The sequence below is a fragment of the Fistularia commersonii genome, chromosome 4 (genome assembly GCF_037954325.1).
Source record: "Fistularia commersonii isolate RoL2024-O1a breed Wild chromosome 4, RoL_Fcom_v1.0, whole genome shotgun sequence".
In the NCBI taxonomy this organism is placed as follows: Eukaryota; Metazoa; Chordata; class Actinopteri; order Syngnathiformes; family Fistulariidae; genus Fistularia; species Fistularia commersonii.
This window is the reverse complement of record NC_141287.1, coordinates 10,018,377-10,037,533: the sequence shown is the minus strand read 5'-3', so window position 1 is coordinate 10,037,533 and position 19,157 is coordinate 10,018,377. Positions and strand designations below refer to the sequence as shown.

Below are 19,157 nucleotides of genomic sequence, written 5' to 3'. Positions count from 1 at the left end.
CGTAGGTCTAGTGCGCAGCGACAAAGACTACCAGCCCGAAACCTATGGGAAGGAATAAAAAAAGAATTTCAGTGTCGAATCGCTGTGCCCAACTGCCATCACTTTCGGAAGCCCACGCCGCCCGCTACCTCGCGGAAATCGGACGGCGGCGTGCGTGGATTGTGCCTCACCGCGGAGCAACACAGGACGAAGAAGGACTGTAGCAGCTAGCAGATTTTCCGTTGGACGGTCTGAAGGCTCGGGTATAGCGAGGGAGCCGCCATGGCAGTCGGATCATTGAGCCTCCACATCGGGATATGAAGAGGAACTGCATGCGCCCTCGATTGCCAAGAAAGCACCGCATTTGCCTGTGAGCTCCGTCGGATCCCCACTCCCAGCATCTCATCTCGTCAACCGTCGTTTTTTAAAGCCCCATCTTGAAACGAATAGCTTTTTTAGTGGGGAGGGGGGGCAACGGAGAGGCCAGATTCATGACTATTTTAGTCAGAGACGTTATCTTCTAAGGCCCGTTGAAAGTAAAAGCTGGAATATAAGGGAGGATAATGCATTGACCGCGGTGGAAAAGTCAGGCTAGTATATTAGGATATATCGCGAAGGATCGTGGAATCGAGGGGTCGCTTTCTGTCTGTGCTCCCAGTGAAATAGCCCCTCGTTTATTGTCATCCTTATTTCTTTGGATGAAACGCTTCGGAGAACCGACCAGCCCTGTCGTCTAGCGAGTCACAAGCCTCCGAAAATCAAAGCGACTGGAACATGTCGGGTCGGCCCAGGACCACATCCTTCGCGGAGAGCTGCAAACCAGTGCCGCAGCCCTCGGCGTTCGGCAGCATGAAAGTCAGCAGTAAGTACATCCCTGTCATTTCTACGGTAGCATTCGTTTTTCATGCACGATCCAGGCCTGTCGGGGGGCTTCGGATTCTTCGCCAAATGTCCTCACAATCGCCAAGCTGGAAATGTGTCATGCGGACTCGGGGTTAGCCGCCGATTAGCCTAGCCCTGTCATGAATCTGTGTCACTCCCTGGCTGCGGTGTGAGCGCAGACCGCCGAGCTCTGACGCGCCGCCCTGGGGGCCGGTAATGCTGTTAGCAGGCCGCGCCGGACCGGGCCGGGCAGGGCAGGGCCGCGCCGGGCCAAGGGGAAGACCTTATTGTCATCGGACCTGTTCCGTCTCCCATTCTTCTCATTTTACAGTCCGATTACAGACGATTGCTCTTTTTTTTTAAAGATTTCATAGGGATAACATCGCGACAACCATATGCGGAATGGAGTTAACGCGATAGAGCCAATCGGTTACGCAACTGTCAGAAGGGGTAGGTGCGCCCATGGCTGGATCTGGCCATGGTCCACGGGAGGGAGAGATAGAGGAAGATGGCAGATTTACCGATCTGAATGGTCCACGAACCGTGAAAAAAAGAATCAGACATGTGGAGTATCTTGTCCGCAGCTCCACATTGGCACCGGTGGCTGGTGAAAGACTGGTCGCCAAGAGGAAGTCTAATGGCCTGCTTCCAGAACGAGCTAGCCTTGATGTGCCTACTGTGGATAAATATATTTAATCTGCGTCCTTGAATCGTTTTATTCATCTTGGACATAGCCCCTCTGTACCCTCTGACCTGTCTGCTGCCAGTTTGACGCCTGTCAGTCTCTGCAAACTTGCAAGTTTAGACCATTCTTTAATTGGGCATGTGTGTGAATTACTGAATAAAGTAATCCGGTCTCTTTGACAGTAATGCAATGTACCCATGTTTAACATGTTCTCAGTTTTAACAGTTGTATTTAACACAATCAGAAAATGAATCTGTCTAGGATTGTCTGTGCCACTTTGAGGCTATGACATGATGACGATACACTTGGGGGTAACGCCTGAAGCTGTGCCGGCCTGGGTGCTGAAAACCACTTGAGTGGGAAACAACAAGCATAAACTGAGATGCTCCACCATTTCTACCCCTATACATGCCCTGGTTACAGCTGTTAGTGTTGGCATGTATATTCCAATGACTGTGGGTTGTTCTTCCGATTAAGGTCAGTTTTATGAATCTCCAGCTTATCACTAGGTAGATTGAACATAAAGACTCTGGTGTGCAAACTTAAGACAGTGACATAACTTCAAATGTTGTACTAATTTGGATATATCACCGTGAGACTTTTTCTGCTCTATCCTTAAAACATTAGTTCACCTAGTGACTCCTGGTAAGTCAATGCACCATGTAAACTCTTCAATGGTTGGCTATTCAGCAAAACTGTCTTTTCTAAAATCTGACATTAGAGTGCACAAAAAGTGGATTGAATTTGAGTTTCCCCATGCATTTCCATTGTCCTCCATTGTAGTTGCGTGTATCAAAAATATTTACACAACTGACCTATCCCTGTCAGTGACAGGTTCCTGACTATTTACCCTTGTATTATCAAATTATCTCTGAATAACCAATTTTCACTTCCTTTTAGTTTAAAACGCTAATGTTCATTTTTGCTCAACAAAGGTAACCTTCAGTGTTACTGGTAAGAACTTCTGGATTTACAGCATGTCCTCTGTCTTGTGAAATCTCAGAAGCATCAGCAGTGCATTGAGACTGCTGTCAGATGAGCTTTTGTCCGCAATTGTGATTTGCTGGCTATTGGGACTTTTTTTCACAGAGTTTATTTTTCCTCATCTATGATCTTTCATCATGATTTTATTTACCACTAAATTGATGTATTATGAGCAGAATTGTGTAGAAACAAGCACAACTAGTTTGGAAATGATACTTCATTGGATCAGAGCTGCTGTGAGGCAGTGCTATGACGAGTTATATTTTTCCATGTGTGTTGTTGAAAGGATTAATAAAGGTAATATGAACTGCATACGTAGCCCATCAAACAACTCACAGCTCTGCCAACTGGTGTATTTTAGTTCCGATAACAAGTGAGCAAAGAATAGTTTTGAGACGGGGTGGATTACATTAGACGGAATTATAATGATGAATCTGGTTTCAAAATATTTAGAAATAGAAATTCCTTTATTTTGGCACATTCAGTTATACACTAAGAACAACAACAGTGAAATTTGTCTTCCGCACTTAGCACATCAAGGTAGAGCCTTGAGCAGCCACTGAGCAGTGGGAGCCATTAGGAGTTCACCGTCTTGCTCAGCAACACCTGTACAGGCTAGAAGGAGCTCGGCAAAGGAACCATGAACGTTTCAATTCTAAGACAAACCTTATACCACCTCGAGCCATGCCAACCCAAAGGGGATTGGCCCGCCTTATAGTTGCCGTGTGGGAAAAGCCTCAAGAAAAAGTTTCATTTCTAAAAACTCCATCCATCAACCCATGTTGAAAAAAAATTACCATATTTTTTATAATGTAGGAGGCCAATTAAGGGTTCGATGAATATTTTTAGCCCGTTCCTTTTTCAGTGTACCTGACATTGGCCGATGAGCGGAAAAAGTAGAATCTTGACGCTGTTTGGAGCTTAGGCCACATAAATTTGTTAGAACAGTGACATCTGTTTTGTAGTGCAACATCATGTGGCATGTTCAGCTGAAACCAACAGTGTTTACCTCTTGTAAGTTCTGAACACCTTCCTTTCACTGTGTAATTTGCTTGCCCGCAATGCAAACTAGATATTTGCTCAGAATTCTCCAAGAAGAACAGCACAAGATATTTCTGGAAGTGGAGTACAAGGTTAAATAAACCCTAGTATAAGCCTGTACCACATAAACCATGGTCAGTGGTTGGTAATAAGGACTGTTTGCAGGGCTTGACATTGTGTGTCCACTGTACATGATGTCTCTCACTAGCTGAGTGTCAAGCTGCAGGGGGTTGCCTTTGTAGCTGTCCAATCTTAAGCTCACCGCCCTTTTCCTGGATATCGCTCTGTGCAGCACTGGATTGTCAGAAGTTTCAGAACTGTTTCTGAGCAGGCAGACGGTCATAATCAGGTGCAATGTAATTGATTTTTTATTAAAAAACATAACTGTCTACACAAAAGAAAGACATTTGTTTGAATTCTGTGAGAGCTGTGCTTATGTGAACTTACTGTGATTCTCATGACTTCTTCTGTCCTTTTAATAGCAACTTGGAGGGAGAACATGATCATTAGTAGAACTACACAATATTATCACCATGGCATATATCTTGGTTTTGGTGTAAAAATACATCGACACAAACACATACTTGATAATCTCCCATGTGAAAACCCATACTGAGGCAGTTTCTGTACTTAGACTAGTGAATGTTTGAATTTCTAAAAGCATTGAGTTTATATTTGGATCTGCCAGTGGATGACAATGACGTAAACTTCAGCAAAAAATGAATTTGACTATCGGAGGGACATAATACTCTTTGCAATTATTAGAAAAAGTGTGGGCGCATGTGTTGACATGGTATATTAGTCAAACAAGTTGTAATATATGTAGGTTAGTACTGTGCAAATTATCTTTATAATCGCTTTTGTCTTCCACTTTGTCTCGAATAATTTTATGTGTGCCACATTTCTTGAGGGAAACTTGTATAATCAAATACAATTGCTGGTTCTTTTAATGCTCCCAACAAATGAGTTAAAGACGTAATGCAATCAACAACCAATAGATGAGCTCCAACAAAACTGTTAAAGTAAACTTGGTAGACAAATGATCGCAAGAGCAGTATTGGGGGCTGACACAGTATTTTTTTGCAGTATGGATGAACGGTAAAGGCGAACGACGTCCAGATCAGTATTGAGCGTCCAGTAAGAGGAGCGGATGGCGGAGATGTGGGCAGAACAGCCCAGCTTGTGTGATGTCAACTCCAACGTAGCACGACCAAGTGGAGGAGGAAGCGCGATGGACTGAAATAGCAGATGTCCTGCAAATAACCAGTGAAAACATTGCATTGATGGAAAAAAAAAAGTGCCGAAAGAATCTAGTTGTAGATTTCCAGGAGTCTTATCCACATCTTTTCAAATCTTTGATGTAGTCCAGTTTTTTGTAAAATCGCAGTCTCAGCCTTGTCTCAGAATACGCTGAGACTCTAAAAACTGGTCTGTAAATGTGAGCTGGTATGAGATGATAGCTTTACTTGAGTCTTTTCCAAATCTTTTCAAAGTCTTCAGACTTTAGTCATTTAACGTGGCAATTCTGCAGTTGTCCCTTCAACATGCGACATATTTCAAAAATGATTTTATAAGACCATGATAGGAAGACATGAGAGGAACACTGGTTTGGCGCAGTGTTCCTTGAACAGAAAATATTCTGTTAAGTCAAAAGCATCAATCTGGTGCAATTCTGGAGACCAGCAAATACTTGAATCTTGTTTGATATGTATTTAACAATGAACACACAAAATTTCTCTATTTTACCTAAAGTCTTTTGGTTTCCTACTCGGACATTTCAAATCGACAGTCAATTATATTTAGCTGAGTAGCATTTAACCAAAAGACATTTTGATCATTTAAAATACTGATAAGAATTGATTTGTGGGGAGGAACAACTTGACTCCATGGCTACCTGTGCATGAGTTTTGTGATGAATTGTGGGATTAATGCCAACAGATTGATACAGAATCAAGGAATAATGACCTGCTCATTGAATGCTCCTATGTTTTTATTCCAATATCCATCTCCTCATTCAGAGGGGTTTGAATTGCAATGTCAGCTCTAGCTAAAAGCACATCAGACTGATTTCATGCAACACTCGTCACCTGTTTGGCATATAAGATAATATAAACTTTATTGATCCCCATAGGGAAGTTCTTTTGTCACAGCAGCATAACAGTTATAGTGTCAAAAAAGAATATGAATATAAATACAGACAGTTAGAAGACAGAAGGTAGCAAAGACATCCACAAATAAATATACAGCAGGGAGAACAACATCAGGGATAAGAACACTGCAACTACATCAGGGGATAATGAACAACATCAGGGATATGCATGGATATCTTGTCACGTCCTCTCCTTATTTGACTTAGTTACCTTGAGTATCAGTACTAAGGTACACACACACACACACACACACAACTGGTGATCTTGAGCAGCTGTATGTGTATAAATGTCCTGAGAGAATGCCCTTACTCTCCTTATGTATGCAGACTGAGCGCACACATATGCTACAGACATTCACACACCCACAGTCTTGAGGGTTTGTTTTTGAGGTGAGGCAGCTGGCCATGAACAATCTGCAGCTTCAAAAGCATTTCAAAGCAACAGCTCTCTGTCTGCCTCTCTTACTCACTCTCTCTCTTCTCCTTTTTCCCCTTTCTCCTTTTTTGCCCCTTTTTCTGCAAATGATGTTAGGGGGGTGAACCCCACATCCCCTTTGATTCAAAAGGAAACACGGGGATTTGCACGAGAGAGGATTCTTCAGAATCTCTCTGGTAACAAGACAACTCTTTTGAAGGAAAGAGACGAAAAGATTTTCAGCTGGTCCTCTTTCTTGCAGGTTTTGTGTCTCTCCCAGCAGGACTGATCACAAATACCTTGACATTTTGAACTAGGAACTGCTTGGCCAAATTTGTACAGACTCATCTTATCTGTTTCTTTCAGCAAGTAATGATCATATGGGACTCCTGATATTGCACTTTTTATGGGATTGTACACTGTGTATTTACCAGAAAAACTTGGATTTGTTTGAATCAAATTTTGTTATGCCGGCATTTTACAAATGTCCTTTTCCCTGCATAGCAGCCTAGTACCACATTTGGTAAAACATGTTTTGAAGACTCTCTGGGACCATTACATACCGAAAAAAGACAGGTAACTGCTTTTGAGGATTTGTATTGTACCACGCGTTATGGCCAAGTGGTATTAAACATGAATGTTAGTGCATGAATTGCTTGTGACATTTCCAAGCAGACACCCTGTGACATTGAGAAAGACACAGTAATGTTTGAAAAAGAGCTGCAGTTTGGTCAGATTTGTCTTTTACAAGTAGTTATTATAAGCAAGCCTCAAGGAAATTATGTGTTTAAACAGAAACACTCACAAAATTATACACAGCCAGGTCAATAAGTATTTGATCCCCCTGTGATTTTGCAAGTTCTCCCACTTAAAAATCATGGAGGGGTCTAAAATTTTCAATGTTGGTGCATTTCCACTGTGAGACGGAATCAAAAAAAAATTTGATATTGCATTGAATGATTTTTTTTTTTTTCGCAATTTATTTGTAAATTACAGGGTCAAATAAGTATTTGATCCCTTGAGTCAAACAATTTTAATTTTTGACACAGAAGCCTTTGTTAACGATTCCAGAGGTCAAAGATTTCCTGTAGGTGTTCACCAGGCTTGCACACACTGCAGCAAGGATTTTGGCCCACTCCTCAATACAGATCTTCTCTAGATCTCTCAGGTTTTAGGGCTGTCACTGAGCAACACAGAGTTTCAGCTCCCTCCAAAGATTTTCTCTTGGATTTAGGTCTGGAGACTGGGCTACTCCAGAACCTTGATTACTTCTTACAGAGCCACTCCTTAGCTTTCCTGGCCCTGTGCTTTGGGTCATTGTCATGTTGGAAGACCCAGCCATGACCCATCTTCAGTGCTCTGACTGAGGGCATGATGATTTTGCTCAATATCTCCCGACACATGGCCCCGTTCATCCTCTCCTTAACTCAGTGCAGTCGTCCTGGCCCTGGTGTTGAAAAACACCCCCAGAGCATGATGCCTCCACCCCCATGCTTCGCTGTAGGTATGGTATTATTAGGACGATACTCATCCCTTTTCTTTCTCCAAACACGTTGAATGGAGTTAAGACCAAAAAGTTCTATTTTGGTCTCATCTGACTACAAAATGTTCTCCCATGAGTCCTCTGGATCATCCAGATGGGCCTTGACATGGGCTGACTTAATCAGGGGAGCCTTCCGTGCGATGCATGATTTTAAACCATTACGTTTGTGTATTAATGATAGTAGCATTGGAAACGGTGGTCCCAGCCGTCTTACGATAATTGACCAGCTCCTCCCGTGTAGTTCTGGGCTGATTCTTCACCTTTCTTAGCATCATTGATACTCCACAAGGAGAGATCTTCCGTGGGGCCCCAGTCCAAGGGACATTGACAGTCATTAGTCTCTTCCATTTTCTGACAATGGCTCCAACAGTTGTTCTTTTTTCACCAAGCTACTTGGCAATTGCCCTGTAGCCCTTTCCAGCTTTGTGAAGGTCAACGTTTTTGTTTCTCGTGACTTTTGACAGCTCTTTGGTTTTACTCATGTTGGCTGCTACACTTATGCAGATTGTTGGGTGCACAGGTGTCTTTAAGAAAGCTTCAACCTAAAATAGGTGCTACTCAGTTAGAATGATGAGCAGCGTGTAGTTGGACTCTTTAAAAGCAGAGGAACAGGTCTTTTAGGGGCGTAAATATGGCTGATAAGCAAGGGATCAAATTCTTATTTGACCCCTGTAATTTATAGATTAATTGTTAAAAAAATCATACAATGTGATTTCTGTTTTTTTTTCCATTTCTTTTTTTCTTTTTTAGATTCTGTCTCTCACAATGGAAATGAACCAATGAAAATTTTAAACCCTTCCATGATTTCTAATTGGGAGAACTTGCAAAATCACAGGGGTTCAAATACTTATTGACTTGACTGTATTTGTTTTTTTCAATTTAAGTGATTACTAATTTTTTGACTAAGCTTCTCAAATAGTGTGAGAGAGGTAAATCAGGACAATGGGGCAAAAGTAGACCACAGTTTTTGTTAATTGCTTGATCTGATGATTTTTTCTTTTGGCCACTAGACACATGTCTAGTGTTTCTACGCTGACTCATTTATATTAATTTGGGTATTGATCAATGACAACGAATGTTTCTACTAGCTTCATATTCCATCATGAATGTTTGCATTATTTGGTTTAAAGTTGTTGACATGATTCAAGCAGCCAATCAAATGACTGTCTGATTAGAGGCTTACACAACAACCAATATGACTGTATTTGAACTCCTTTGGTATGTTTCAGATCCTTATTTTGGGTTTCTAGTAAGCAGCCTGAACAGATTAATTCACATTCGCTGGTAACTTTGGTCCAACAAGTAAGCACCTGTTTTTCACAAGAAATTAAGCCTCTGCTCACATTCTGTGGTACCACTTTTGCAAAACGGAAAGAAAAGAACAAGAGTAGTTACTAGCTTTTGAACATAGTGATATAAAGCTTTTAAAAAGATGGACATTTCCTCTAGAATCTGTTGGATACCAAATATGTTATTATAGTATAGTAATATTGGCTGATATGGTTGACAATTCAACATTATAAGGCGATAATATACCATCATATCAAACAAGGTGATAATATTCTTTCTAAACAGTTTCTTATTTCCCAAACTGCATACACAATGTGGATCCACACACATAGACTTTAGATTGAGCCAACAAACTGGCTACTTCGAAGATTCCCAGCACCAGAATCATATTGTATTTATTAGACAGTTGGAGTATTGTTCACAAACCTAAGCTAAATTAAGCTGTGCCATGGACTAGTTGGATAAACTGAATTAACTATTGACATCACAGCCTGAGCATTCCAGCAACTGTCTCATCTGTCAGCTGAATTCAACAAACGTAAAAGAAATCCGCTCAATGATCTGTCATACTTCTCATGATCCTGGGTCAGATTCATTGTCAGTGTAGGTGTAGTAGTTTTTTTTAAGGTAGCTTGTGTATTTCAAAAGAAACATTTTTCCAGGTAATGGTGAATCACCATTAATTTTTAATTTACAGATAACGAGTCCTTGTGGTGGGAAATGAGCAAGATAAGCTTCCTTGACTGTTGTATATCTGATTGTTTATAAATATTATATATCATATCTTATATGATTTGACCATGTCAAATGTCACACAGGCATTGTGTGACACATTGGCCTCCTGCCAGGCCATTGCAATAGAGAACAGTGACATTTGCAAACTGATTAGGCATTCCCCACTGGCATCAGTTTTACATATCCTGGTGAGATTTTTCTTCTCTTTTTTTTCATCCATGTATGTGCCTGTGCAAAGACTTTTCTCATGGCTGGAGGAAGTGCGGAGGCGTCAACAAACTGGGCCTGCTGGAATATGTAGGCAGATTGAATTGCTCGCTCTCGAATGCTCTCACATTTTTGGCTCTCGCTGTCTCTCTTTTTTTGTCATTTCAGAATTCATTTTCACTGTCTCTTTTTATACTCATTTACTCCTCCTTTTGCATATTCTTTGAACATATCCGTATCCACGCATCCATTTATGATGTTGTATGTGGACTTGTGATTCTGTAGTTCCATATATAGGTTCAGTCCTTGGTCCAAGTGTCTGTCATCATCACATCTAAATAACCCTAATGTTAGAAAAATTATAACTGAATAAAACATGAAGACGCAACATGAATCTTGTTAGAAGAAATGAATTTGCAGAGAGAGCAAGTCAACTGTGAATTGTAGGATCTGCTGCAGATTTTATGTGTAGCTTGAGGTTTTTGTTTCTTCTGAAACCCTTCCAGATATTGAAGATATTGAAAGAGGCTTGCATTTTGTTACACAACAGAGGATGCAGTGTCTGAGGAAGGACTGCCATTATTTTTATGAAAAGCCGAAAGTCATGGGACTTCCTTTTACCATCTTTAGCATTGTGAGGTCTACAGAGCAAGAATGCAAGCACTATCATCTGGTTTAGCCCCCAGGTACTTAAATGGCACTAAATAATACAATCTTATGGCTCTTGCTGACATTTAAAATGTTATTCAAACAAATGCATTACATCAGGGTCACAAAACTGGTCAATTCATGAAACCATATCCATTGTAGAGCAGCATCTGTATGTAAGTCTCCATAGGAATATGAATTTTGCCTGAAGAGCAACATCATACTTCTAAGCTTTGCTCTCTGTACAAAAATTAGCATTGATTCCTGGTACTCTTTCTATATCCAGATCTCTCAGGGGAAAGCATTTCTGACTGATTTGAGAGGATGGCATACAGTGGACTTGGGGTGCAGTTTTGATGGGAGTGTGCATGTGAGGTTAAATCGTGATCAGTTTGGCTTTTTTGCATTCCAAGTAATTGCTTTTACTGATAAGCGTGCGAACTGTTAAGCATTATATATTTCTAGGTAGCACAGTGAATGACTTAGAAAAGATTCCCCTCATTTATATAATGTCATGTTGGTCTGTAGTTTTAATATCAACTATGTTACACCACTTACAGTAAGCCAAATCTCCATTCAATTTATTTTTGCTATGATAAGTCAGGGGACTTAATACTTTTAAAGGTTTTTTTCATTCAGTTTTTTTTTTTCCCTTTTAATGTTATTTTTTTTTATTTTATTTTTTGGTATTTTTTATCTGCTCCGTGAGACAAGTCTGAACTGCTGTCTGATCCCAGGAGCATTGATTCTATAAGCTTTTGTATCATTAAAATTAATCATTATTACATTATTCTCAAACATTGCCCCCAGTACTCGGACAGGGTCCTGAAAGGAACTTTTGAAAAAGATGGGTCTGAGCATTCCTAGGTGTCGGTGGATTTGTGAAGACCTGGTCTTGAAATGTCTGAGGTCTCAACTGGGATGGCAAGAATGTTATAAAAACAACAGGTGTAAATGAAAGGTAATAAAGATTAGGGCTCAATGGCTTGATGTCATATCAATATCTGGGTCATTTCAAGCTTTGCATTGACAAAAATGATGGTTGATTGTATTTGATACTCTTGGCACATTTCAAATTTTATGTTTAAATAACTTTTTTGAATTGAGGCTTCATCTGTAATTTCTCCTCTGCCAGTTTTGTTTTGAGTGAATGCAGAATATGTTAGAACACATGCATCAAGAATGTTGTAACCTCAATAACTGACGGATCTTGATAAGAGGCGGTAAATGTTTTATTATTTTTTTGTAATACTGAGCAGTTCTAATACAGACCACCTTTTGATACCCAGCAAAATAGGTTGTTGTCTGGAATCCACATTTCCCATTGTACTTAAGACCCTCATTGCCAGGTAAATGCCAACCCCATTCAAACTACCTGCTGTTTGCAGAAAAGACTATCTTTGGTTAGTGCTGAACTGTATGACCACTAAACAGAAGCTAAAATGGGAGCTGTAGCTGAGAGAGGCCACATTATTCATTTGCACAGATTTGCATTTTGCTGTTTTCACGATGATGTTTTAATGCTCAGCCTGACCTCATCTACCAATTTTTTAGCTGCGATATGTCAGTAAAATATCACTCAGGCCTTACTTTGACCCACTGTGTGTTTTTCTCTCTCTCTCTCTAGGGGATAAAGATGGCAGCAAGGTAACAACAGTTGTGGCCACCCCAGGCCAAGGCCCAGACCGGCCACAGGAAGTCAGCTACACGGACACGAAAGTAATCGGCAACGGCTCATTCGGTGTTGTCTATCAGGCCAAGCTCTGTGACTCTGGAGAGCTGGTGGCCATTAAGAAGGTCCTGCAAGACAAGAGGTTTAAGGTAAAACATTAACACGAGACATATTTTATTGAACGTTATTGAACTTCCTAGAAAGACATGTAAATTATGAGTATGATTCCATTCTCTTTCTCGCTATCATCTTTTTTTTCCTCATGACGTAACTATAGGAGATTTGTTTTTACATGAATGTAACTGTGAAGAACTAATGTGAATGGAGTAATCTTTCACAGGAACAATGAGATCAGAGAAGCTGTGAAAAAAGGAAAACAAAAGTTCTTTTTAACATTTTGCAGTCAGCACAACTAAGCTTTATTTTAGTTATCTCCCTGTCAGATAAACCTGATCAACTTAATGCTCATCCGTCTGTGTACCGGTAGTTTAGTTACATTACCACCACTGAAAAATGCTATGTCCTTCTAAACAAAACTGTGGAACCCTGATCCTGTGCTTTTGGATAGATTTAACAAGAGGCTAGTTGTGCCTCAGCTGGTGGTTCATAACTATTTCTGTGCTTTTTTGGGAAAAAAAACTTTGAGCCTTATTGTTGAGAGGTAGTTTTCGATTAGCAAGATGTAAGTCCTGTCATAAGTTCCCCAGTATTGCTTTGTTTGGTTTCCATTGGAAAACACCTGTTCTCTGTCTTTTAACTGCGCCCCTATGACCATATCCTGATTTTGAAATAATTTTGGTGCATTAATTTTCAGGAGTAAACCACCTGCAAAATCATTTTTTTCTTGCAATAGCCACAGTAAAGTCATAGTGGTAAAACACTGAAGGTATCATGAAAGAAATGTCTTCATTGATAAACAATTTCCGGTAGTAATGAAAACTGTGTCTGTTTCTGCCACTTCATTTAATCAAGGAATGGCTTCGTAAACTAGCTAAAAGTTAATCTGCAGGAGCTTTGATAAATACTCAAAATGATATTTTTTTTTCTTGTGTTTTTGGTATATTGCGAGAAATTAGGTCAAATGGTGCTGCTTGATTCAGGAGGATAATCTCTCGCTCATTTTTTGTTTTGTTTTTTCTCGGGTCATTCAGGGTGTCTTTTAATTTGAGACAGATGAAGCTTCGGTGTCACTGACACTCGCTGAAATTTGGATGAAGTGCGTTCAGATGAATTTCCGAGCATTTACCATGTGATTGCTGTGCTCAGCCAACCTTAGTTTACCAGTTAAACTAAATACTTAAGCAGCTGACTGGTCCAGATTTTATCTTCCAAACAAGATTTTAAAGTGATGATTAATAGTCTTATTTTTGGGGGCTATTTTCTCTCATGACCACATGTCATAAAATACAAAATACAGACATGAACAGTGTTCGTGACCATAATTGTGTCTTTGCTCGCTCAACTGTGGTTTGCTCTTGGTTGGTTCACATGAAATGCCAACATCATACATGGTTCTTTAATTGTTCTGTTTCTTCTTATTTATTTTGCTTTTTGCCTTACTTCTTATCAGACTTTGATTTGCTACCAAATGCAAATTGTTGCTTTAGTGCATTAAGAGCAACATTAAATTGTCTTCGTTTTTTGTGATGTGCTTCTCACCCCCATGTTTTACATGCGTCTCGATAAGTTGCAAAATGCTACAAAAAATTTAGCCAGTAATTAGGTTTTATAAATTCAGTACTGTCATGATATAATACCATTCTTCTATGTTAATGTTTAATAGCTCAAAATTAAGTTGGATGGATTGTAAAAAAAATATGTAAGTCTCTTAAACAGTGTCTGCAAGGGCACAAATTCAGTCATATATCGATAAAAATGTTTTTATGTTTTCACATCTCATTTGTAACATAATGACGCTAAAGATGACAGTGATATGGTCATCTCCACATGTAACACGTATGTCATTGTTGAAATACAAAGTTTAACGTGAAGGAACATGTGTGGTCCTCCTATCCTTGAAGCGGAAGGTCATCACTCGCTCTCCAATATTGTTTTTATTGTCTTATGTCTGCTGGTTTAGCGAACAATTATTTTGGGCTAATGATTCATCTACTAGATTACCATAGTACTGTATTATAATATTTTGTGTATTTGTGTCAGAAGAATAATCCTCTGTTAATTATCTGTTTTGTATCTCTTGGGGCCTCTGGGGTGTGTTTGACTGACAACATGTGAAAGTTTGGTGTAGTCAAGAATCACTTAAGTATTAATGGAGCTTTATCTGATTTTTGGTTGGCATGTTTTCACCTTGCAACTCTTGTCCTGAGTAAACCCAAGTTATGAATACTTTAGTGCCCCAGCTTAAATCTTCCATAACACTTTTAAGAAGATGGTAGTTATGGAGGGGGGTATAGAGGTAAATGATGGGGCTACCTGGGAGAATATATACTTCCCCTCAAAGCAAATGTCACAAAACTCAGACATTCAGTAAGTAGTGTCTGTGACTGTGCTGCCCTTGATGAAGCCTCTTCCTGCTCGTCTGTGGTTTTGCCCTTTTGGTTCACATGACATGCAGCAGTTTACGTCTTTAAGCAGCACAGCGGACATTATGGACATCACACACGTTTGTTTTCTTGTTTTGTTTGCTGTTTTGTTTCTATACGACAATGTCTACCTACTAAAAGCATCTATTCTTTCTTACCTTTTTTTCTGTCATTATGCTTGCTCAGCCCATCCTTCCTTGTGAACAGCTTGTCATGAAAAATAAGGCAAATGAGCAACTAAGTCTCCTCACATGACCGCAAAGCCTGCGCTATTAAGTTTGTTACCCCAGTACAAAAGTGCGTCACACCCTTTATTTCTGTTGCTTTCCCCATTTCCTTTACATTACCTAACTCTATACACCTTTTTTCCCCCTCTTTGAGTCTGTGTTTATTCATGAAGTCATCCTGAGTGAGTGAGGCAGTGCCAGTCCAACATTTATAAATGCTTTTTCTTATGCAGCTATGTACACACACACACACACACACACACACACACACTGGGCACACCGGAGGAAATTTCACAATATTATTAAAGGATAAGTCCAGTAATGTTCCATATATCCCATATCAGAAAATTAAATGAAAAGAAGGAAAGCATCAATGTACTAAAACCAAAAGGCTGCTAAGATTATACGTATTCTCTCAAGACTAGAGAACTCCATTGGTGCCAAGAAACCTTGAAAAATAGTGAGCCTGTCTGCTCTGCTGGTGGACATGTTTCTTCAAAACTATGAACTTAGCCACTATTTTATTTTCAGTCTACTACACACACCACCCTGATGCTTTGGTTACGCACCACCGTACGCAGTGAGTATTAATCTGGGAAAAATATTTCCCAATGAATGCAAAATGTAGTGCTATTCGAGGTGACTTAAACCAGCTGCTAATCCTCAACCTAATTCTGGAAGCAGACAACAGCTAACGTTTCATGATTAGTTTTTTTTCACAACACATGTATGGATGAGAGAAAATAAGTATTGCTCTGTCCAAATCCCTCTTTTAAGAAAGCTGCCATTCATCAAACTTAGAACCTATTTGTTAAAGTGATGGAAATTGAGAGTAAACAGTTATTTATGTAAACGTTTGAGCCAGTTGTGTGTTATGTCCCAATCATCTCAAGTCCCTTGAGAGTCACGGGAGCTATGCTCTAATCTTGTATGGAAAATGGATGTTGTTTGTTTCTGCCCTTGGTATTCATCAAAAAGAAGAACTCGGCTGTTGCAACTGAAGCATTCCCTCTTTTTCCCCTCCATCTGCCTCACCGTCTCTGCTGCTGACATACTGGAGGATGACCGATCAGCAGGAATTAGTGCAGTATAACTGGAGCTGTGTAGGGCTTCACTGAACAGCCTGTTTGCTCCTCCTCCATATGGTACCATTGCTCTCACACAAAACAGACACACCCTAAGACAAGGGTGTTTCCCGCAGTGCAAAATGATTTGATGGCTGCTGTGTGACCCATGATGTCACACTATGATCTGCTGAGTATGCATTGTGATAGGACTGTCATAAAGCATTAAAAGAGGGGATCTTGTGCATTAGGCCAGAAGAATTCTTCTTACCAGGCAATTGATGATCTTCTGCAGCTCTTAAGCTGTTGAAGGGCAGTTTGGTAGTAGGGCCTTCTCTTGTGCCTTAAATTAGACTAGATGTAAAAAAGTGAGTGGACATGTCAGCCTGTGTTATCTGAGCAACTAAATCACCCTGTGTGTGTGTGTGTGTGTGGGTGTTGGTGTGTGGGTGTGTGGGTGTCATTCTGTTTGTAGACCATCAAATTCTGACCATGCATTAATTCGATTCGTTTAGCGGGCCATACATGTAACTGTAGATGTCTCCTAACGGCAGCTGCATTTTTCAACTCAAGTTGTCGATTACTGTAGCTACATCGGAAGCCATGAAATGTGCTATTTTGCTGCGAGGCTTCTCACAGCTGATGGATTCCCAGATATTTGTCAGCTAAAAACGTAGGTTTCTTCTTTTTTTTTTTTTTTTTCTGGCCTATATTCTGTTCAAGGAAGCCCAACAACTTCAAGTTGGTGGACAAGGGAACATTTGTAGGACTGTATTTAGAAAATACGAAAAATAAAATGAAGTCAATTTGTTTGAGATTTCAATTGTTGACAGTTTTGGTACAAGTAAAGAACATTCTATTGGATATTACAATGCATCCTAAAAACATAGTTTGCAGGGCCTTGTTCACTACAACTGGGCAGTAACTTGCCATTAAGTTTTGTTGTTTTCTAAAAATGTTTTGTCAGTTTTGTGTTCGGCCTCACTAGCCACATTTCTCCAATCTTTTTTCTTTATATTAGTCTTTTCTTGTACACTTTGGGATCTCTTGTGCAAATGACCTCTCCCCATCAGCAGATGTTTGCATTTCATTCCAGTTGCATGACAAAGTCCTCAACACACACCCGCACTCTGCTACAAAACCACCTGAGGAAGTGCTGCTCTGTCACACATGGGCTCAGTAAGAGATTGCTTGCAGACTTTGCACCGGGGAACCTGCTGGTTAAAGTCTGTTTAATGTGTGATTCTACAAATTCTGACATTTCCTTTTACATATGCAACTCCTCTTACCAAACTCTGGATAAATCTAGGTTTACAGTGAATTTATGAAAGACGCTGTGGGGTACATTTTATTATCCATGATTAAATGAGCAACTGCAACTCCATGGCAAGTGGTCTGCACTCTTTAGAACACTTCTCTTAACTATTGTCTTGTGTCATGTCTTATGCCATGAATTCCTTTAACTGTACTGATGGGCTATTAAATGATCACTGGTATGATATATGTAACAGCTTGAATATAGGTTCAATATGATGTTATCAGTGTGATTGTTACCTTTGCAGATGCAACTATGCTGTTTATAATGGTTCTTTGTTGCTTTATGAAGCACTGGAAGGACAGGTAGAAAAGGGGAGAAAATGCAGAATGCAATCGAGCTTTTCAAGCTTTATGTAATAGTTGAATTGCTGCCCACACAGGAGAACACTGAAGCATAATACGCATAACAATTTCCTACAAGGACACTATATGTGAATATAGAATATGGATGAAATATTCAACAACACTTGTGGCTCAGTGAGCATCGATGCCACATCTCACTTTAAATCTACCGGATTACTCTTTATAGCTGTTGGAAAATGATATAACTACAAGATTAAAAGGAAAAAGAAAAATCTCCCATATTACACATAACAGTTTTTACCCATTGAAAATTATTTTGTTATTAAGGAATAAATTAGTTTTTTGTTATTTATTTGCTCTTCATTGCAATTACCCCTAATAGTGTCTGACCCTGAATCCTGATCCACTTGCGTTTTTTGACACTGTTTAAATCAACAAGTGAACCACATTTGGTTTTCAGTCATGGCACCAAAACCCGTAATTAACTGATATATCTGAATTTGACAGTGAATTCCAATACCGTAACTGTTTAAACTGTGACTATATCAGTGTTTCTGGGGTTTTGGTGGTCTCATGAAGAACTTTTCACAGGCATGTGAATGTCAACAAACCTGACGTACCAAAGTTTGCATTATTGGCAGACACCTAGACAAAAAGTGCATGATTAGAATGGGAGATGTGTGATTACTTTTTTGATTTCCAGAAAATATTTACAATAGCTATTAAAATGGATTTTCTCATAAATATGCATTTATATTCAGATTGTGAAGTTGATGGGAGTAAATTTCCTGTTTTTTTTGTGTTTTCTCTTTGGAGGATTTAATTAATGTATCAATGTGCTCTGCATGCTTTTCTTTTCTTGATGACCCCCGTCCTCCCATACAAGTTATCCTGGTGGTTGTGCACCCATTTATCACATGATTTAGTTACTGTTATTGCCACTGCAGTCCACAGTTTTGAGTCTGAGTGCACAGTCATGATTGGTGGGATACTGTGATCTATAAAACTTTCAGAAATTGAAAGTGTGGAAGAACCTTAATGGAACTTTGAACAATAGAATTCAACAAAAATCTCAGTAATAGCAGCATGTAGAAATGTCAGGAGTAAGGTATTTGGAATAAGGCCAAACTAAGACTACTCAGGTTGAATAGTCGTTTTTTTTTTTTCATTCCTGATGTTATCATAATAAACCTTGATTATTGTATTTATGGCACAAACTATACATACGTACATATATTGCACTGAGGAGAGCTGGGTTGAACCACTTGAACTGACAGCGGAAAAGTGCTTTGTGAAGTTTTATTTTCCTGTACGAGTCAGTAGTCTGTGTGGAGCCACCTTTTCAGCAAACATTAAGCCATAATGGTCACTTTTATGAGTGTAAGACTTGCAGACCAACATGCAGTAGGACTATTAACATTTATAGAACCGCAATTTTCCACTAAAAGGAGCTGCATGCTCAGTAATCATCCA

The 19,157-nt window shown here is 39.6% G+C and overlaps 1 protein-coding gene across 2 annotated transcripts in view; it reads left to right on the top strand.

The window, feature by feature from the left end:
* The first annotated feature begins 37 nt into the window (after positions 1–37).
* gsk3ba (glycogen synthase kinase 3 beta, genome duplicate a) overlaps positions 38–19,157 on the top strand; it is a 34,114-nt gene continuing 14,994 nt past the window's right edge. For both annotated transcript variants that reach the window (XM_086145220.1, XM_086145219.1), the window contains exons 1-2: positions 38–841; positions 12,186–12,379. In XM_086145220.1, coding sequence (XP_086001346.1) covers positions 754–841; positions 12,186–12,379 — 282 coding nt within the window. In that variant the 5' untranslated portion in view covers positions 38–753. The remainder of the gene's footprint in view (positions 842–12,185; positions 12,380–19,157) is intronic.